At 34.9% G+C, this 15,816-nt stretch overlaps 1 protein-coding gene across 1 annotated transcript in view; it reads right to left on the minus strand.

Annotated features, from left to right (window-relative positions):
• The window catches only part of IPO11 (importin 11), a 216,045-nt gene that overhangs the window by 149,580 nt on the left and 50,649 nt on the right, over positions 1–15,816 (minus strand). Inside the window, exons 8-12 of the mRNA XM_027863585.1 lie at positions 12,174–12,222; positions 9,476–9,546; positions 3,867–4,059; positions 2,865–3,017; positions 1,354–1,397 (exon numbers count right to left, since the gene is read on the minus strand). Coding sequence (XP_027719386.1) covers positions 1,354–1,397; positions 2,865–3,017; positions 3,867–4,059; positions 9,476–9,546; positions 12,174–12,222 — 510 coding nt within the window. The remainder of the gene's footprint in view (positions 1–1,353; positions 1,398–2,864; positions 3,018–3,866; positions 4,060–9,475; positions 9,547–12,173; positions 12,223–15,816) is intronic.

Consider the following 15,816-nt stretch of genomic DNA (forward strand, 5'->3'; position numbering starts at 1 on the left):
TTCCAATTCTCTACTGAGTCCAAGATTGACTTTCTTTTCCCTAAACTACACGTCTACTTAGGATGAGGAATAGAAGTAAAAATTATTCCAATACTATGTGGCCTATTCCTCTCAGAAATTAACCTAAACAGTTCTCAGAAAGTACTGAGAGTGGTTTTGAGCATTTCTCCCGTATGTGACATTGTGACATGGACAAGTAAAAGTAATCTTAAGAGTTCATACTTAAAAGGGGATTTGTTTCTTATAAAACCTACAAGATGAGTCAATTTAAAGAATCGCAGAATCCAAGATATGGATACAGACTTCAGACATCATCCAACTTCTACTTGAATCTGAGGAAGCACATTTCATTTTTCAACAACTCTAACTGTTAAGAAGATTTCCCTTAGGTCAAGTCTACATCTGCCACTCTGCTAATCTCTCATTCTTTCTCTTAGTTCTACTTTCTCTGATCAAGAAGAATGTAATCCCTCTTACATATGAGACTTTCAAACATATGCAGTAATCCTCAAAACTTTGAGACATCTGCAAATATGACAAGTATGCAAAACTAACCTACCTTAAATTATTTTTAAAAGTTGAATATTACCTTCCAGTAAGATTATATTCCAGTAACATTTTTCTCATTTTTCTTACTTAAAACATTAAGAGAACTATATACGTGTAAATCCAAAAGTACTTCATTAACACATTTTTTAAGTAAAATGACTAGTTAAAGAAAGAACTGGAAAAAAAGTTATACAAAAAATGTTCACATGACTACAAAGTATCACAAAATACACTATTGTCAACAGTAATATTTCCACCCCAGAAAATTCATGTTCTATATTCTTCCTTCTCAATCATTGAATAAATAGATTACTGCTGAAAAATACACTGATACATGGTTAAAAGAATGAATTAATCATAGGCAACTTCTTATATTTTAATCTAATAGGTAAATGGAAATTATGTGTTCAAAAGAAAGTTTTCTATTAGTTCAGTGGGCAATTATCTAATGAATGAAATTATAAAAGATTGGAAAACTCCGGATTTGGGCTAGCTAGCAAAATCATTTATAACTTGGAATAAATAAGGACTTCACTCCAAAAATGCATTTGTGCTATTAAAATAAGTTGTTTATCTTTCATTGGTGGTTCAAATTTATTCAAGAAATAATTTAATTATTAGGTGAGGTGCATACTAAGTGTAAAGCAAGAGCATGGTCTCTGCCTATGAGGAACTTATAGGCTGGTAACAAGACTTGAAAACAAATAACTATAACTCAAAGTATTTCTAGATTTCAACTTCATTATTTCCTACCAAAACCTAGAAAATTAATAGCATTTTTCTATTAATTATTTCATCACTTACCCTTAAACTATATTTCCAAGAGTCTCCTCCTGTCTCTTCCACAGCTGTAATAAAATAAGATATTGCACATGATTTTGTCCAATTACAGCAAAAATTGTATTAGTGATATATTGCAAAAGTAAGCATTTTATAATAATTTCCTTAAATATATAAAAGCTAAAATTCATTTACAATATGTTGAATGTTAGATCTACATATTACAATAGTTAACATTAGCCATGGTTCTTTGAGAGAAAAACACAAGACTCATGATATTCACACTTCTAATAACAACTTGGTGTTATTTATAAACAAAAATTCCTAACGTAAGTGCTTGTCATACCCAGACAAAGTTGAATCAACTTCACCTCTACAATGCTGGGAAACACCAAATTTTTATCAATATAGCTAGGATGCCTTAGAGCACAAAAAGAATTAGTTCATTCTTTCCTACAATTCCAATTCACTAAATTTATATTCACTACTCAAAATGATTCAATAGTTTGAAGAAACCATAAACTCGCTTTCTGATATTAAGATATTCCCTTTGCAACAGGTGAAATCTTTTTCATCACAAAAGATTTATTTATTTAATACAAAGGGCAAAATATGATGCCTCAGGAAATGGTTTTATAAGGCAAGGGAGGAGAGATTACTTTAGAAAATACGGTGCATATTTGTACATGAACACACAAGTAACCTGTGATTTGATCAACTCCGGGAATATTCTTCCCCTACAAAGATGGAGAGGTAGAGAAGCTAGCAAGTAGCCTGCAGGACATAAAGGTCAAGTAACTTGCCCAGCATCACACAACTTCGAAGTGTCCAAAGCAGAACTTACACTCCAAGGCCATCATTCTATCCATCATCTCACATTGCCTTTGCAATGCATTTTTAAACCTTAGGAAAACAAATTATCTACTCTCCCTACCCAATATAGAAGCTCCCTGATTATGAACTCTAAAACAAATGTAAAAAGAACTTTTAAAAATCTTCAATCTCCAATCAATTATTTCAAGGTAAACCTAAAATACGTCAAAAACATCATGCCGTATGTAATTAGAATAGCCTAACACTAGGTGTGATACTTATTAATTCTTAAAACTATTGGATCACTTTCAAACATGATATTTTGTACAGTAGTTTAAAAATTCTCCTTATAAATGTATTTTGCTTCTATAACCAGTAAACCATATTCAGTAAAAATGATTTCCTAAATTAAAGAAAAAAGTAAGTAAATCCTGAAGTACTGATCTGACAAAACTATACTGCTAATAAAAAGAATACCAGCCAATCCATTCTGGCTTTTGGTCCTTAAATAACTTCACCAGCCTGATGGCATATTTGTGATCAAAAAATATAAGCCTCTCAATTTTTCTGCTCTAAAACCAGATAATAAGGAGTGATAAGAATTAATAATCTTAAAAACAAGTATCAGATGAAAGATGCTATAAAAAGCCAACACATTCTAATCCTCCAACAAAAAAATCTGTGTACGTCATTGAAGGAAAAACATCAATATGAAATCTTACTAAAGCCTTCAGGATCTTCTTCCCACATTGTCAGCTCTTCCTCTGTCAGCAGAAAATAACGAGTAACCAATCTTCGACACATCTCTGTCAAGGTTGGGTATGTGAAGAAAGACATCTTAATCTTATGTGCTTCAAGAGTTTCAGGACTGCTATCTGAAATAAATAAAACTGAATTTCAAACATTGTCAGACATTCTAATAAAGTTAGATTCAGGTGTGGAACACAGCATATAATTTAAGACTTTTTCAATATGTTGGTTAGTTTTGCCTGTTTTCTTTCCATCTATTTTATTCTTAATTATAAGACAAGGCTCTCAGGGAAAGAGAAAAGAAAGGAATTACTTGGGAAATGAAAGTGATATAAAAACAAAAGATAATAAAAATTTATTTTAAAAAAAGATTCAATTGCTTTTGATGTTTTATAAATTACATAATATTGATGGGGGGGAGGGGAAGTTTATCCTGTATCTTTAAAATTCAAAACTAATTTTCAGAGACATAAGCATTCATATAATAAGCAACAACTTGATCATAATAACAACTTTTTTAAAACTAAAAATGAAAATCTCGTCATATTTAATAAGCTCTGATCTAGCCAGATCAAAGGAAATGTGTCAAACTTAATAACTGCAAAGAGATATTAGCTCTCTGTTTTACTGGGGACACTAGAGAACACAGATTTTTTAATCATCATTTAATCATCATTTTTTAATCATCTGAATCCTTGAAAAAAAAAAATTCTAGGCTTCCAGAGATCCCTGAGCATAATACCCAAAGATTAACAAATAATCCTACAAGAAGCTGCCTTACTGAACAATTTATATTATTTTAAATAACTGCATTTATATCATATATTCTAAATCACAATTCTGAAGTTCCTATAGAATTTTATAACTGTTAAAGGAATAAAGTTTCAAATGAAATTTAAATGCATCTTCCTACAAGTTCCATGATAAAATAAAACAAATAACAAATTAAATAGAGATACTAATGAAGTTTTTACCTTCAACATTTTTTGATGGCTTATAAGCATAATTTTTGACAATCATCTTAATTAGATTCATGCACTGAACGATGAATCGCTCAAATGTGATTCCTTCACCCATTTCTGTAAAAACATAGCTTACTGCAAACTCCAGTGATCGTTGAATAAGAGGAGTAAAAGAAAAGGGATGTTGGTCCAAAAAGTCTAAAAGCTTCCAAAACAAATTAAAACAAGATTAATAGTGTTTCAAAATTCAAAAATAAACAATTAGTCCAATATCATGTACTATACAGTAAACCTTGATTTAAAAAAAATGTGTACCTGTAAAAGTGAATAATGTAAATTTTTGTTTAATAACTTTGGTTCTTGCTAGGTCTTCCTTACTGGTCATGCTAAAGAACCACGTCATAAGGGACACACAATTAAACCATAAAGACCTAGCACTTTCAGTACTCTATCATGAATCTTTATAATGAATTCTGCAAAAATGGTTAATGATATCAACAAGTTCTAGCGTGAAAAAAATACTCAAAATTCATAAAGTCGACAATTATGAATTTCACCTTAGCAAAAACACTAAATAAAAAGACAAAACATATAGTATATTGAAATTGTAGTTACTTAAATCCCAGTTCTAATCCTCTGAGCATAACCAAAAAAGGAACATTATCAAGAAAAACATTTTTATTGTATTATGTTAAAGACACTGCATCCACATTCAATCTTGTACATTTCTTTGTTTCTATACTAACGAATACGTATAGTCCATACGAGGAAAAGTCAGAATTTAAATAAAAGGGTTTCATGAACAGACTTTCTTAAATGCTCTTTTAAATAAACAACTTATTTTTAAATTTCCATCCAATCAGGAAATTCTCCTCTCCTAAAAAAAAGCAAGTCCATAATGAGGTATATGTCACGACCCACACCTATGTCTTACACAATAATATTTAATTTTGCAATTTGAGACATTTAATAGCCTCTTTCTTGTATTACTAACCAGTCTTTAAGACCCCTTCCAATTCTGACAGTCATGAACCCATGAATGAAGCTAAATGAATGTAATCACAATTTAATGTTAATAAGAAGTACAGTTTTTAATTAGCTGTTCTTTCTTCCTAACTATAACACTAATAGCTACTATTGAACTTTTAAAGAAAGATGGAGAAAAGGCTACAAATAGCTTCAATATTTGTCACCTAAACTCCGGGACTCTTCTAGAATAGCTGTATACCCAAAAGTTCATCTCCCTGGGTTTTATTAACTTATTGTGACCACCCCTGTCCACAAAATTCTTCTTGTTCCACACAGGCCTTCCCTACGCTACCATCACTCAAACAACTCTCCTCTTCTGAAGTTCACACCATTAAATTGTTCACACTGTACAACACCTACATGGCTGTTGTGTACAGACGGCCAGGGCATTTTCCATCCTTTTTCAATCTCCCATCTCTGTGCCTCTGTCCTGGCCAACTCAAATGCCTGGAATGCACTTTCTCCTTAGCTTCACCTCCTAGTATCTCTCTCTTCCCTCAAGACACAGCTCAAACACCATTTTGTCCACGAAGCCTTTCCAGATTCCTCCCCTCCTATGCCCCACTGCTAATGTCTTCCCTCCTTAACTACCTTGACTGAACTACCTTTTATTTATTTTGTATTTACTCTGTACACATTCACATGTTGTCTCCCCCAGTAGAATGCAAACCCTTTGAGAGTAAGGACTGTTTCACCTTTTTTCCATTTTATCCCCAGCACTTAGAACAGTACAGAGCAGGCATTTAATATTTTGTTTACCTTCCCCAACTACCACCACCAGCAAAAGTGCAAGAAATTTTTATACTGTGCCTCTTCTGTCTGTGCCTCCCTTTGTCCCCAACTCCTTTTTCTCTCTCCCTCCCTCCCCCTACCCCAAACTGCTAAGTAAATGTAAATAAAGATCTGCTGATCAAAATGAAAAGCAGTCTTTCTGAGCACACTGGCTCACTGGTAATATTACACTGCATACTGTATCTGCTTCACTACCTCATGAGTATCAACTACATTTTCTTTTATCTTTGGTTTTTTAGCTATCACTAGTAAGTGGGCCAAAAATATGGAGTCAATTTATCTAGTGAACAGTGACTTTTCATTTCAATGCAAAATCAGGCAAATTCTACTCCAATCTGACATATTACACACAGCAACATAAAATTATAAAAATTCCTAATTTTTAATCAGTAGTACTCAATAAATATTTACTAAGCACCTACTACGTGCTAGGCACTGTGCTAGGTGCCCAGGATACAAAAAGGGTGAAGTATCTGCCCTCAGAGATCTCACAATCTAATAAGGGAGACAATAAGCAAACAAATATGCACAAACAAATTATATACATGATAAGTAGGGCATAATTAAAAGAGGGAAGGCACTAGAATTAAGAGGAATTGGGAGAGGCTTCCTATAGAATATGGAATTTAGTAAGGGCTTAAAGGAAGCCAGGGAAGCCAGTAGGCAGCAATGAGGAGAAATAGGATTTCAGGTATGAAGGATAACCAGAGAAAATGTCCAGAGTTGAGAGATCTTGTTTGTGGAACAGCAAGGAGGCCAGTGTCACTGGATTGAAGAGTACATGGCAGGAAGTAAGCTATAAAAAGACTGGAAAGGTAGGAGGGGGTTAGGTTATGAAGGCCTTTAAATGTCAAGCAATGATTTTTTATTTAATCCAGGAGGTGATAAGGACCCAACGGAGTTTACCAGTAAACTGGAGTTTATGGGGTGACATGGTTAGACCTGTGCTTTAGGAAAATCACTTTAGTGAATGAATAGGGGATGGATGGGGGGAGACTTGAGGCAGGCAGCTCCACCAACAGGCTATTGCAATAGTCCAGGAGTAAAGTGATGAGGGCCTGCAAGAGAACTGTGGCAGTGTCAGAGGAGAGAAGTGAGCATATGAGAGATGGTGGAAAGGTAAAATTGACAGGCTTTGGCAACATATTGGGAGAGGGAGGGTAATGGGAGAGGAGAAATAGGGAAGAGTTAAGGATGACATCTAGATTATAAGCCTGAAGGACTAGGAGAATGGTGTTGCCCTCAATAGTAACAGGGAAAGTAAAAGGAGAGAAGGTTTAAGGGTAAAGATGAGTTCCATTTTGGACATAACGAGTTTAAAATGTCTAGCGGACAACGGGTTTAACATGTCCAAAAAGACAAAGCAGTTGGAAATGCAAGATTGGAAGTCAGCAGAGAGACTGGCATAGGACAGACAGATTTGAGAATCATCGGCATAGAGACGGTAATTAAATTCATGGAAGCTGATGAGATCACCAAGAGGAGGAGTACAGAAGGGGAAACAAGGACCCAAGACAGAACCTTATGCGACACCTACAGATAGAGGACACGATCAGAAAGAGGATCCAGCAAAGGAGACTGGGAAGGAGCAGTCACAGATAGAGGCAGTAGGAGAGAGTGGTGTCCTGAAAACCCAGAGAGAAGAGAGTGTCAAGGAGAAGTTAATTTACAATGTCAAAAGCTGCAGAGAAGTCAAGAAGAATGAAGATTGAGAAAAGGCCATTAGACTTTGTATTTAAGAATTAGTAACCTTGGGGAGAGAAGTTTCAGTGCAATGATGAGGTTAGAAGCTGGATTGTAAAAGGTAAAGAAGACAGTGAGAGAAGAGAAATTACGGGCACCTATTACAAATGTCCTTTTCAAGGAGCTCAGTGACAAAAGACAGAAGAGATTCAGCAGGGATGGAAGGATCAAGAGAGGGTTTTTTTTGACAATGGACATGTTTGTTGGCAGTAGGCAAAAAAACAACAGACAGGAAGACTGAAAATATGTGATAGGTTGGAGATGAAAGCGGGGGCAATATGCTGAAGAAGAAGGAACAGAAATGGAATAAGGTAAGGAATAAGGCCACCTCTTCATTTGAGATATGGGTAAAGGAGAAGATAGTGGCAGGAGGAATCTGAGAGACAGGAAATGAGGAAGAGGGAGAAAAGAGGGAGCTGTCAATGAATGGCCTCATTTTTTTTTAGTAAAATATGAAGCAAGGTTCTCACTTGAGAGTGTTGGTAGAAGGGGCAACATGGGAGGTTTGAAGAGGGATAAAAAGGTTTGAAAGATGCACTGTGGAGAGTAGATTAATGAGTTGATTAGAAAGGTTGATAGAAAACTTGGAAAGTCCATTGGAAAAGGACTGCCTAACAGCAGTGAGGGCAAAGTTGAGGATAATATAAATTTGTATTGGATCCAGTCAGAATGGTCACATGATTTTCTCCATATTCCTTCAACAGTGCATGTATAGGAACAAAGGTGGTGAATGAAGGGAGTGAGCCAAAGCTGAGGCTTGGCTGGGCATAATCAGCAAAATGATAAAGGGGCTAAGGATCTAAGAGAGGACAGTGTGGAACTCAAGTTCAACAAAGAATCAAGATGTGGAAAACAGGAGAGTGACTAGTATAAGGGAAATTGTCTAGGAGAGAATTGAGGAGTCTAGGGATTGGAGGTCATGGTAAAGATGAACAGCAGAGTGATAGAAGATAAAGAGAGAGGTGAAAAGTCAAGAGATTAGGGTTGGATAAGGGGATTTCAAAATTCTTGAACATAAAGGTGGTACATCTGCGGGTGATGGCAAGATCAAAGGTATGACCATCTTTGTGTGTGGCTGAGGTGGAGTGGAGAAGTAGCTCCTGGGAAGTAAGTAGGATAAGGAACAGCATAGTGAAGGAGGTAAGGGACAGCCAGTATGTATGTTGAATTCTCCAAGTAAGAGGATAGGAGTTGGGGAAGAGAGAGAAATTGATAGCCCTTGGATGAACTTACTGAGGAAAGAAGGGGAATGACCTGAAGGTCTGAAGACTACAGTTACCAAGATTGTGACTGGGTGGTAAACAGGAATAGCATGAACCTCAAAGAATGAGATTTTGCTGAGCAATGGAGTTAGGGAAAGAACCTGGAAGCAGCAATTGGGAGTAAGGAATATTCCAACTCCCCTGCCTCAAACAGGGAGTGAAGGTACAGCTAGTGTGGGAAAGGATGTCCAAGGAAGCTGTGTTATTAGGAGGGAAGACATGTTTCAATAATAGTTAGTAGATGGAAGGAATAGGAAAGAAAAAGATTTAAGATGAATGGAAGTTAATATTGCTTAGGCATTCCAGAGGGCACAGTGAAAGGGGTAGGTGGAGCTTGGGTGGAACTTTGGGGTGGGAGGTTGAGGGGGGGATGGAAATAAGAAATTGGGTGGTAGGGGATGGAGAACGGGGTTTGGATGATGAGCTACTGGGATGTGTAGAGTATGACCAGGTGTGAGAATATTCATCATTAGGTAGAAGGCACTATTCCTCTTCCCGAAAGAGGCTGTAGATAAAGCTGGAACAAGTGGAGCATAAGATAGAAGGCAGATAATCCTATTTCACTATCCCTCTTATTGATAAAACACAAAACTCTATTCCTTTTAGACGTTCCTATTAATAATCTAAACATGTTGAAATTTCATTCTAAAAAGGAAATATTTTATTTATCAAAATGTTAATTTTCTATCTATATTATTCAAATGTAAATACTGTGTGCAAATTTACTTAAAGTATATTGTGTTTTTCAGAATCAAATGCCATTAGATAACTTTTCCCCTCCACAAGTCAACTTACCACTTTAGTAAAAAGAATGATGGTCTTTTCCAGTCTGTCTCTACATACATTATCTGTGCCTATACTTCTACCTATTAAAAGATAATTGAAAATTCAGTATGTAGTGTCATATTCTCTAAAAACGTTGATTTTTTTTGACAGAATACTTACTTCAAGAGTAACACTGTCATGCATATTTATTTAGGGTTTAGACAAGAAGGAACTCTTTAGAGTCCAAATAGATGAACCACATGAACTGAAGTAAAAAATAGTAATATTAAACCTTATTATATTGCCAGAGTTATAACAGTGACAATATATAAAAACAAAATTGTTAGTAGAAGACACATGGAGACTAAATCCACTTTAGAGAAAAAAGTAGCAACTTAGACACTAAACACAAATCACATCATTTCCTAAAGATCCCCAAGTTGACCAAAGTTGAAGAGAAAGCCCAGATTGTATTTCTTGCCCATTTTATGAAAAATACCTTCTAGATAATTTTTTAAAAATTCAATATTGCAAGTAACAGCCATTTCTCTGAGTTAACAATCACAGAAAAATCATCATTTAAAAAAGCTAAACTGAAACAGGCTACTAAAAATCTGCACCATACTCCTAATAAATGTTTGTTCAATTGAACTGATTCTGACAACAGGGTAAGGCCAAGTGATGTAGTCAAACAATTTCACCTAGGCATGAGTCAGTCGTGATAAAAACTCCTTGAGCAACAGGTATCCAAATTATCCCTAAAAGTATATATAGTACAAAAGAGCAAATTGAGACTGCCTTGCATAAATGTATGAAGGCAGTTATATACCATGAATGGGTATATAAATGAAAACGTAGCTGTCTCGCACATCTTACATACTTATCTGGTGTCTGTGGAATGTTTTTATTTTAATATATATTGACAACTATTTCAATTTAATTGGTTTCCTTTGTAAACTTATGTTTTTTACTTCATGCATTTCTAAAACATTTTGAAAAGAGTATGATGAGTAGGCTTCACTAGACTGCCAAAAAGGTCCATGATAAAAAAAAAAAAAGATTAAAAACTCTAGGGCGTGATCTGTGACAAGATGGCTTCAGACTGGTTGCACTGCTGAGCATACTTACACAGGCTAAAACCTGTGCTACTGCAGAATGACAACGAAATTCAACTCAGTCAAGTACTTGTGTTCATTTTTATAATTATCAGCTAAAGCAGCAGCAAGGCTCTCAGGTTCCTAGCCTCAATAAATCCCAAGAAATCTGTCCTATTCTAAAGTAATTAAGTAAAGTGTTTAAGGAAAACTCACTGCCTACCCAGCACTCTGCGGGGCACTATGATATACTCAAAAAAAAAAAAAAAAGATTAAGGCATGGTCCTGCCATAAAGGAGCTTCTAATCTAATCCAATAAAGAAAACAAAACCATACCCAACAGTCAAAAATAAGAAGCATAAAACTGAAATGCTGAATTATGTGAAACAGCATCTAAGGGCTATAAGTTAGAATTCAAAGGAAAAGAAGAAATAAATTACTCGAAGAAGTTGTAAGGAGAGGAGATAGGACTTAAGATGGTCCTTGAAGCACAAGTAGGATTGGATAAGCAAAAGAGAAGGCATTCAATGTTTGCTATGACAGGAATAAGAAAAATGAATATACAGAGGCATTTTTCTCAGAGTATACACTATCAGTAACAGAGATCTCATACTGGCAAGTACAAGGAAATGTGGATAAATAAGTAGGTTGGGGCCACAAAGTCTTTTTAAAAAAGAGTTTAGAGTGGATATGACAGGTGTTTAAGTATCCACTCAAGGCTGCTAAGCAGGGAATAAGTGAAAAGTAATAGTACAGAAAAGGCTATGTTGGACATATTAGAAGGAAAAAGATTACAACCCAGGAGGTATAAATGCTGCAGTAATCAAGGGATGATTTAACAAGGGCCTAGACTATGGTGGTGACAGCAGAAATAGAAAAGGGATGAATACAAAAGATATTCCTTAGGAAAGGTTTTTCTGTATCTGAGTCCTAGGAAGGCATATGGGAGGAAAAATTTAGTTACTCAGTTCCTGTGAAATATGAAAATACAGGATAAATCTCTCTATGCATCCAAGACATGTACATATGTATATTGGGTTGTATACATATATGGGATATAGGACACAGGAACACTGCAAATTTTATTTCTATTTATGTTTGTATGTGTACAGATATCTGTGTGTACATATATGCATATAACACGTAAGTGTGTACAGACAGTTCTCACTTTCTGTTAAGTTGGTGTTAGACAAATTCAATTTCCCAGAAAGTAGGCAGCAGAATCTTCTCACCAGCTCTGGTTCTGGCAGCCTGTGGCAAGGGTAAAGGCCACGGTAACAGCAGCAGCAACAGCGTGACCCAAGCCAGAAGTCCTCTGCTCTAGGCATTGAAGCTGCTCAGGCTTTGGGGTGCAGAACCTCAGAGTGGGCAGGACCACACCAAGCTCCCTAAGAAGGGGGAGGTCTGCAGAACAGTCTACTTAAAAGTTAGAACTGTTTGTACCTACCTATACATATATGCATATATACAGATTCACAGACATAGATATATCTATAGATATATACAGATATATATTTTAGGAATCTTTAGTTAATGAGGAACATGGCAAATTCACTATGCATAGGTAGCTAAACCCCTCAGCAGAACACCCCATTAGATATAGTTCTTTAATAAGGAGTATCAAGACTACTTACTGCATTCCAAAAATTGTTTTAGACGCTCAAAAATCCCATGTAGAAAACCCTGAAGAAAAATCAAAACTTGTATTTAATACATATATACATATATATCATAATTGAAATTTTTACCCAGTAATTTACCAGAAATTCTCAATTAGGAGTCCATGTCTTCAGAGGAATACAGAATAATTACTAATAATAAAGACCCAGATATATAATATTAAACAGTGAAACCAAGAAAAATCAAATATAAAATATTGTGCACAATTATAGAATTCTACAGCTTTCTTCCTGCCAAAAAAAAAATCAAATAACAAAAATATATCAGCTCAATAAATCAAATCACTGAAGTTATATAAAATATAAATCAGGTGGGAAGTTTATTAAGTAAGCATTAAGCACAATATTCTAACATGTACATTACTAAAAAAAAAATTATTTAAACATGTACTGCCCCCAAGAACGTATAATCTAATATAAATGTTAAAGTTACTAACACTGAAAATATACATAAATTAATTTAGAATAAATTAATGAACATGAATACTGTGCAAAGTAATGAAGACATCACCATGTACTTTTATTCAAGGTGAGGCAAATACCACTCTCCTACCTAGAGCTGGGTTTTTTTCTGTAACAACTTATTGAGTGGCTGAAAATTGTATGAATGTGCTAAGCTGAGGTCAGAGGAAGAGAAGGAAGAAAAAGAGAAGCATCCTCATTGTAAGAATAAGCTAGAGAAGAGAAAAGGAAAAGGGAACTGAATCAGTGAATAGGCACCGAGAGGAAAGAGAGAGAACAATGAAAATTAAATTTGTCAAGACAATCTAGTGAATAGTTTTGACACAGCTAGTATGAACTTTGCTCCTGATCCACTGTACAACCTGAGTCATGTGCCTGCTGTTCACCAAAAAACAAAAGTATTTCCAAATACACCTTCCCCTCCTACTTCATTAGGCCATCTTCAAAGCAAAATAAAAAATAAGGGTGGGGGGACAAAAAAGTAGTTGATTTTCACACTTAACGATTATATTGCTGAGAAAAGCATTCTATGACAAAGTGACATAAAGTCTAATCTGCTCTGTCACATTACTGACAAAGGACCCAGTGCCCATTATGATCAAGAAATATTAAGCAACTAGACTTAATCAATTAAAATGATAAAAATAAAACTTTCTAAACCTGGACTTCCATGAACTGATGCTGAGTGAAGTGAGCATAACATTGTACACAATAACAGCAACATTGGGTGATGATCAACTTTGATAGACTTAGCTCTTCTCGGCAATACAACGATCCAAGACAATACCAGAAGACTCATGATGGAAAATGCTGTCCAGATCCAGAGAAAGAACTATGGAGTTTTGGGGGCAGCCAGGTGGCACAGTGGACAGAGCTCCAGCCTTGGAGTCAGGAGGTCTGAGTTCAAATCTGGCCTCAGACATTTGACACTTACGAGCTGTGTGACTCTGAGCAAGTCACTTAACCCTAACTACCTCACCAAAAAGCAGAAGAAAAAAAAAAAAAGAACTATGAAGTCTGAGTGCAGATAGAAGTATACTATTTTCACTTTTTTATTCTTTCTCATGGTTTTTTCCTTTTGTTCTGATTCTTCTTTCACAATATGACTAATATGGAAATATGTTAAACATGATTGTACATGTATAACCTATATCATATTGTTTGCTATCTTGGTGAAGGGGGAGGGAAGGGAGAGAGGGAAAAAAATTTGGAACTCAAAACCTTACAAACGTGAATGTTGAAACTATCTTTGCAAGTAATTGGAAAAAAAAGTAAAATACTATTACATGCAAAAAAAAAATAAACAAATAAAAATAAAGCTTTCTAAAATACAATTCAGGAAGTACTTATTTGTAAACAGGAACCTAAAGTAGCCAATCATAATTGAATTTAATATTCAGCAACTCAAAAAACACGTATTAAGCATCATTTATGTGCTAGGCAATGAAATTTTAAAAGACAAAATACAAAAAACATGGCCATCAAGGAATTTACAAAACTTGTGGGGAAGTGGAGAGATAAACACAAATACAATTCAGAATGTGATTAAATTCACAGAAGTCAAACAGGGCAGCATCTAATAAGGGAGAGTTTACTTCTAATTGGGAATGATCAAAAATCAGGTAATACTGGAACTTGAGATGGACCCTCAAGGAAGAAGAAACAGGCAGAGATGTGGAAAGAATCTACTCCAGGCCAAAAGTGCATGAAGGTAGAAGAAAGGAAGATGAAATCAATGAAAAGGAATTAGTATGTTTTGTTAGGATATACACTTCATGAGGAAGAATGGTATAAAATAATGTTAAAAGACAGACTAGGGCTATGTTGTAAATGGTCCTGAACTCCATCATAAGCAATAGGAAGTCAGTGAACACTTTTGACAATGAATGAAAATCACTTGTCCATTAGCAAGAAATAATGGGAGACTTAATTAACTGGAGAGATATTCACTTTTTATAGTTAAAATTTGTTTTGGTGGTACAGTGGATACAGTGCTGGGCCCAGAATCAGGAAGACCGGAGTTCAAATCCAGCCTCAGACACTTGCAATGAAATGTTCCAGCAGGTCTGGATTTCAACTGGCATTATGTAAGAAAAGCAAATAAATTGGCATACCTTTTGCCCCAGCAAATACCCTGAGATTTGCCCCTGAGATACCATAATCAAGTCAAAGTCAGAAAAATACAATATACACCAAAATTAATAACAGCAATCTTTGCAAACAAATGGAAGCAAAGTTAATATCTACCAGAATGGAACATTTTTTTTAAATGAGGGCATGTATACATATGATTGGCAGAATACTGTCAAAAATGAAATGACTGCGAAGTACAGAAAAATTTCAAAAATTTTATAAGAATTTATGTTATTGAAATAAGCAAAAAGAAGAAAACTACATATACCATGACAAAAGCAACATGATAGGAAACTGAACTCTAGAGTAATGAAAAAAAGTTTCAGGGAAGAAATGACAAAACACTACCTTCTTGACTTCAGAATATCAAAAGACTTTGTCAAAGTTTCTGTTTAGCTTGTTTTTTCCTTTGTCATAAGGGAAGCTTTATCTAGAGGCAGGATAGATGAGAAATGATTTATGTAAAGAAAAATGACTTCTAATAAGACATGTTTTCAAAAGCTCAACAACTGTAAAGGAACAAAGGAGGCACAAAATGTAAAGAATGAAATAAACATACCATCATAGTGTGTGATAAACCCAACACCCCCAACTTTGGGGACAAGGTTCTTGACAACTACTACTAGAAAAACAGAAGTTTAACAGAAATTGGGTTTAGACTAAAATTCCACATCATCTACAAAATTTGATTTAAAATGGATACATAACCTTGATATGAAAAGTCACAACATAAAACAAACTGGAGGAGCTAAAAAGGTAATACATTTTAAACTTGTAGAATAGGGGAAGAGTTTATGACCAAATAAAGATAAAGATTAGTAAAGACAAAATGGATAATTTTTAATTATATAAAACTGAAAAGGTTTTGATGCTGTTAAAACTAGGGGAGTTTTAATATTCTTTACAGCAAAAATTCTTTACAGCAAAATTCTCTGACAAAAATCTGAAAGCCGAGACACATACATTAGAGCCATTACTCAAAAGATACATGTTCAAATGATAT

This window comes from Vombatus ursinus, unplaced genomic scaffold (genome assembly GCF_900497805.2).
Source record: "Vombatus ursinus unplaced genomic scaffold, bare-nosed wombat genome assembly UNPS02014772.1, whole genome shotgun sequence".
Classification (NCBI taxonomy): Eukaryota; Metazoa; Chordata; class Mammalia; order Diprotodontia; family Vombatidae; genus Vombatus; species Vombatus ursinus.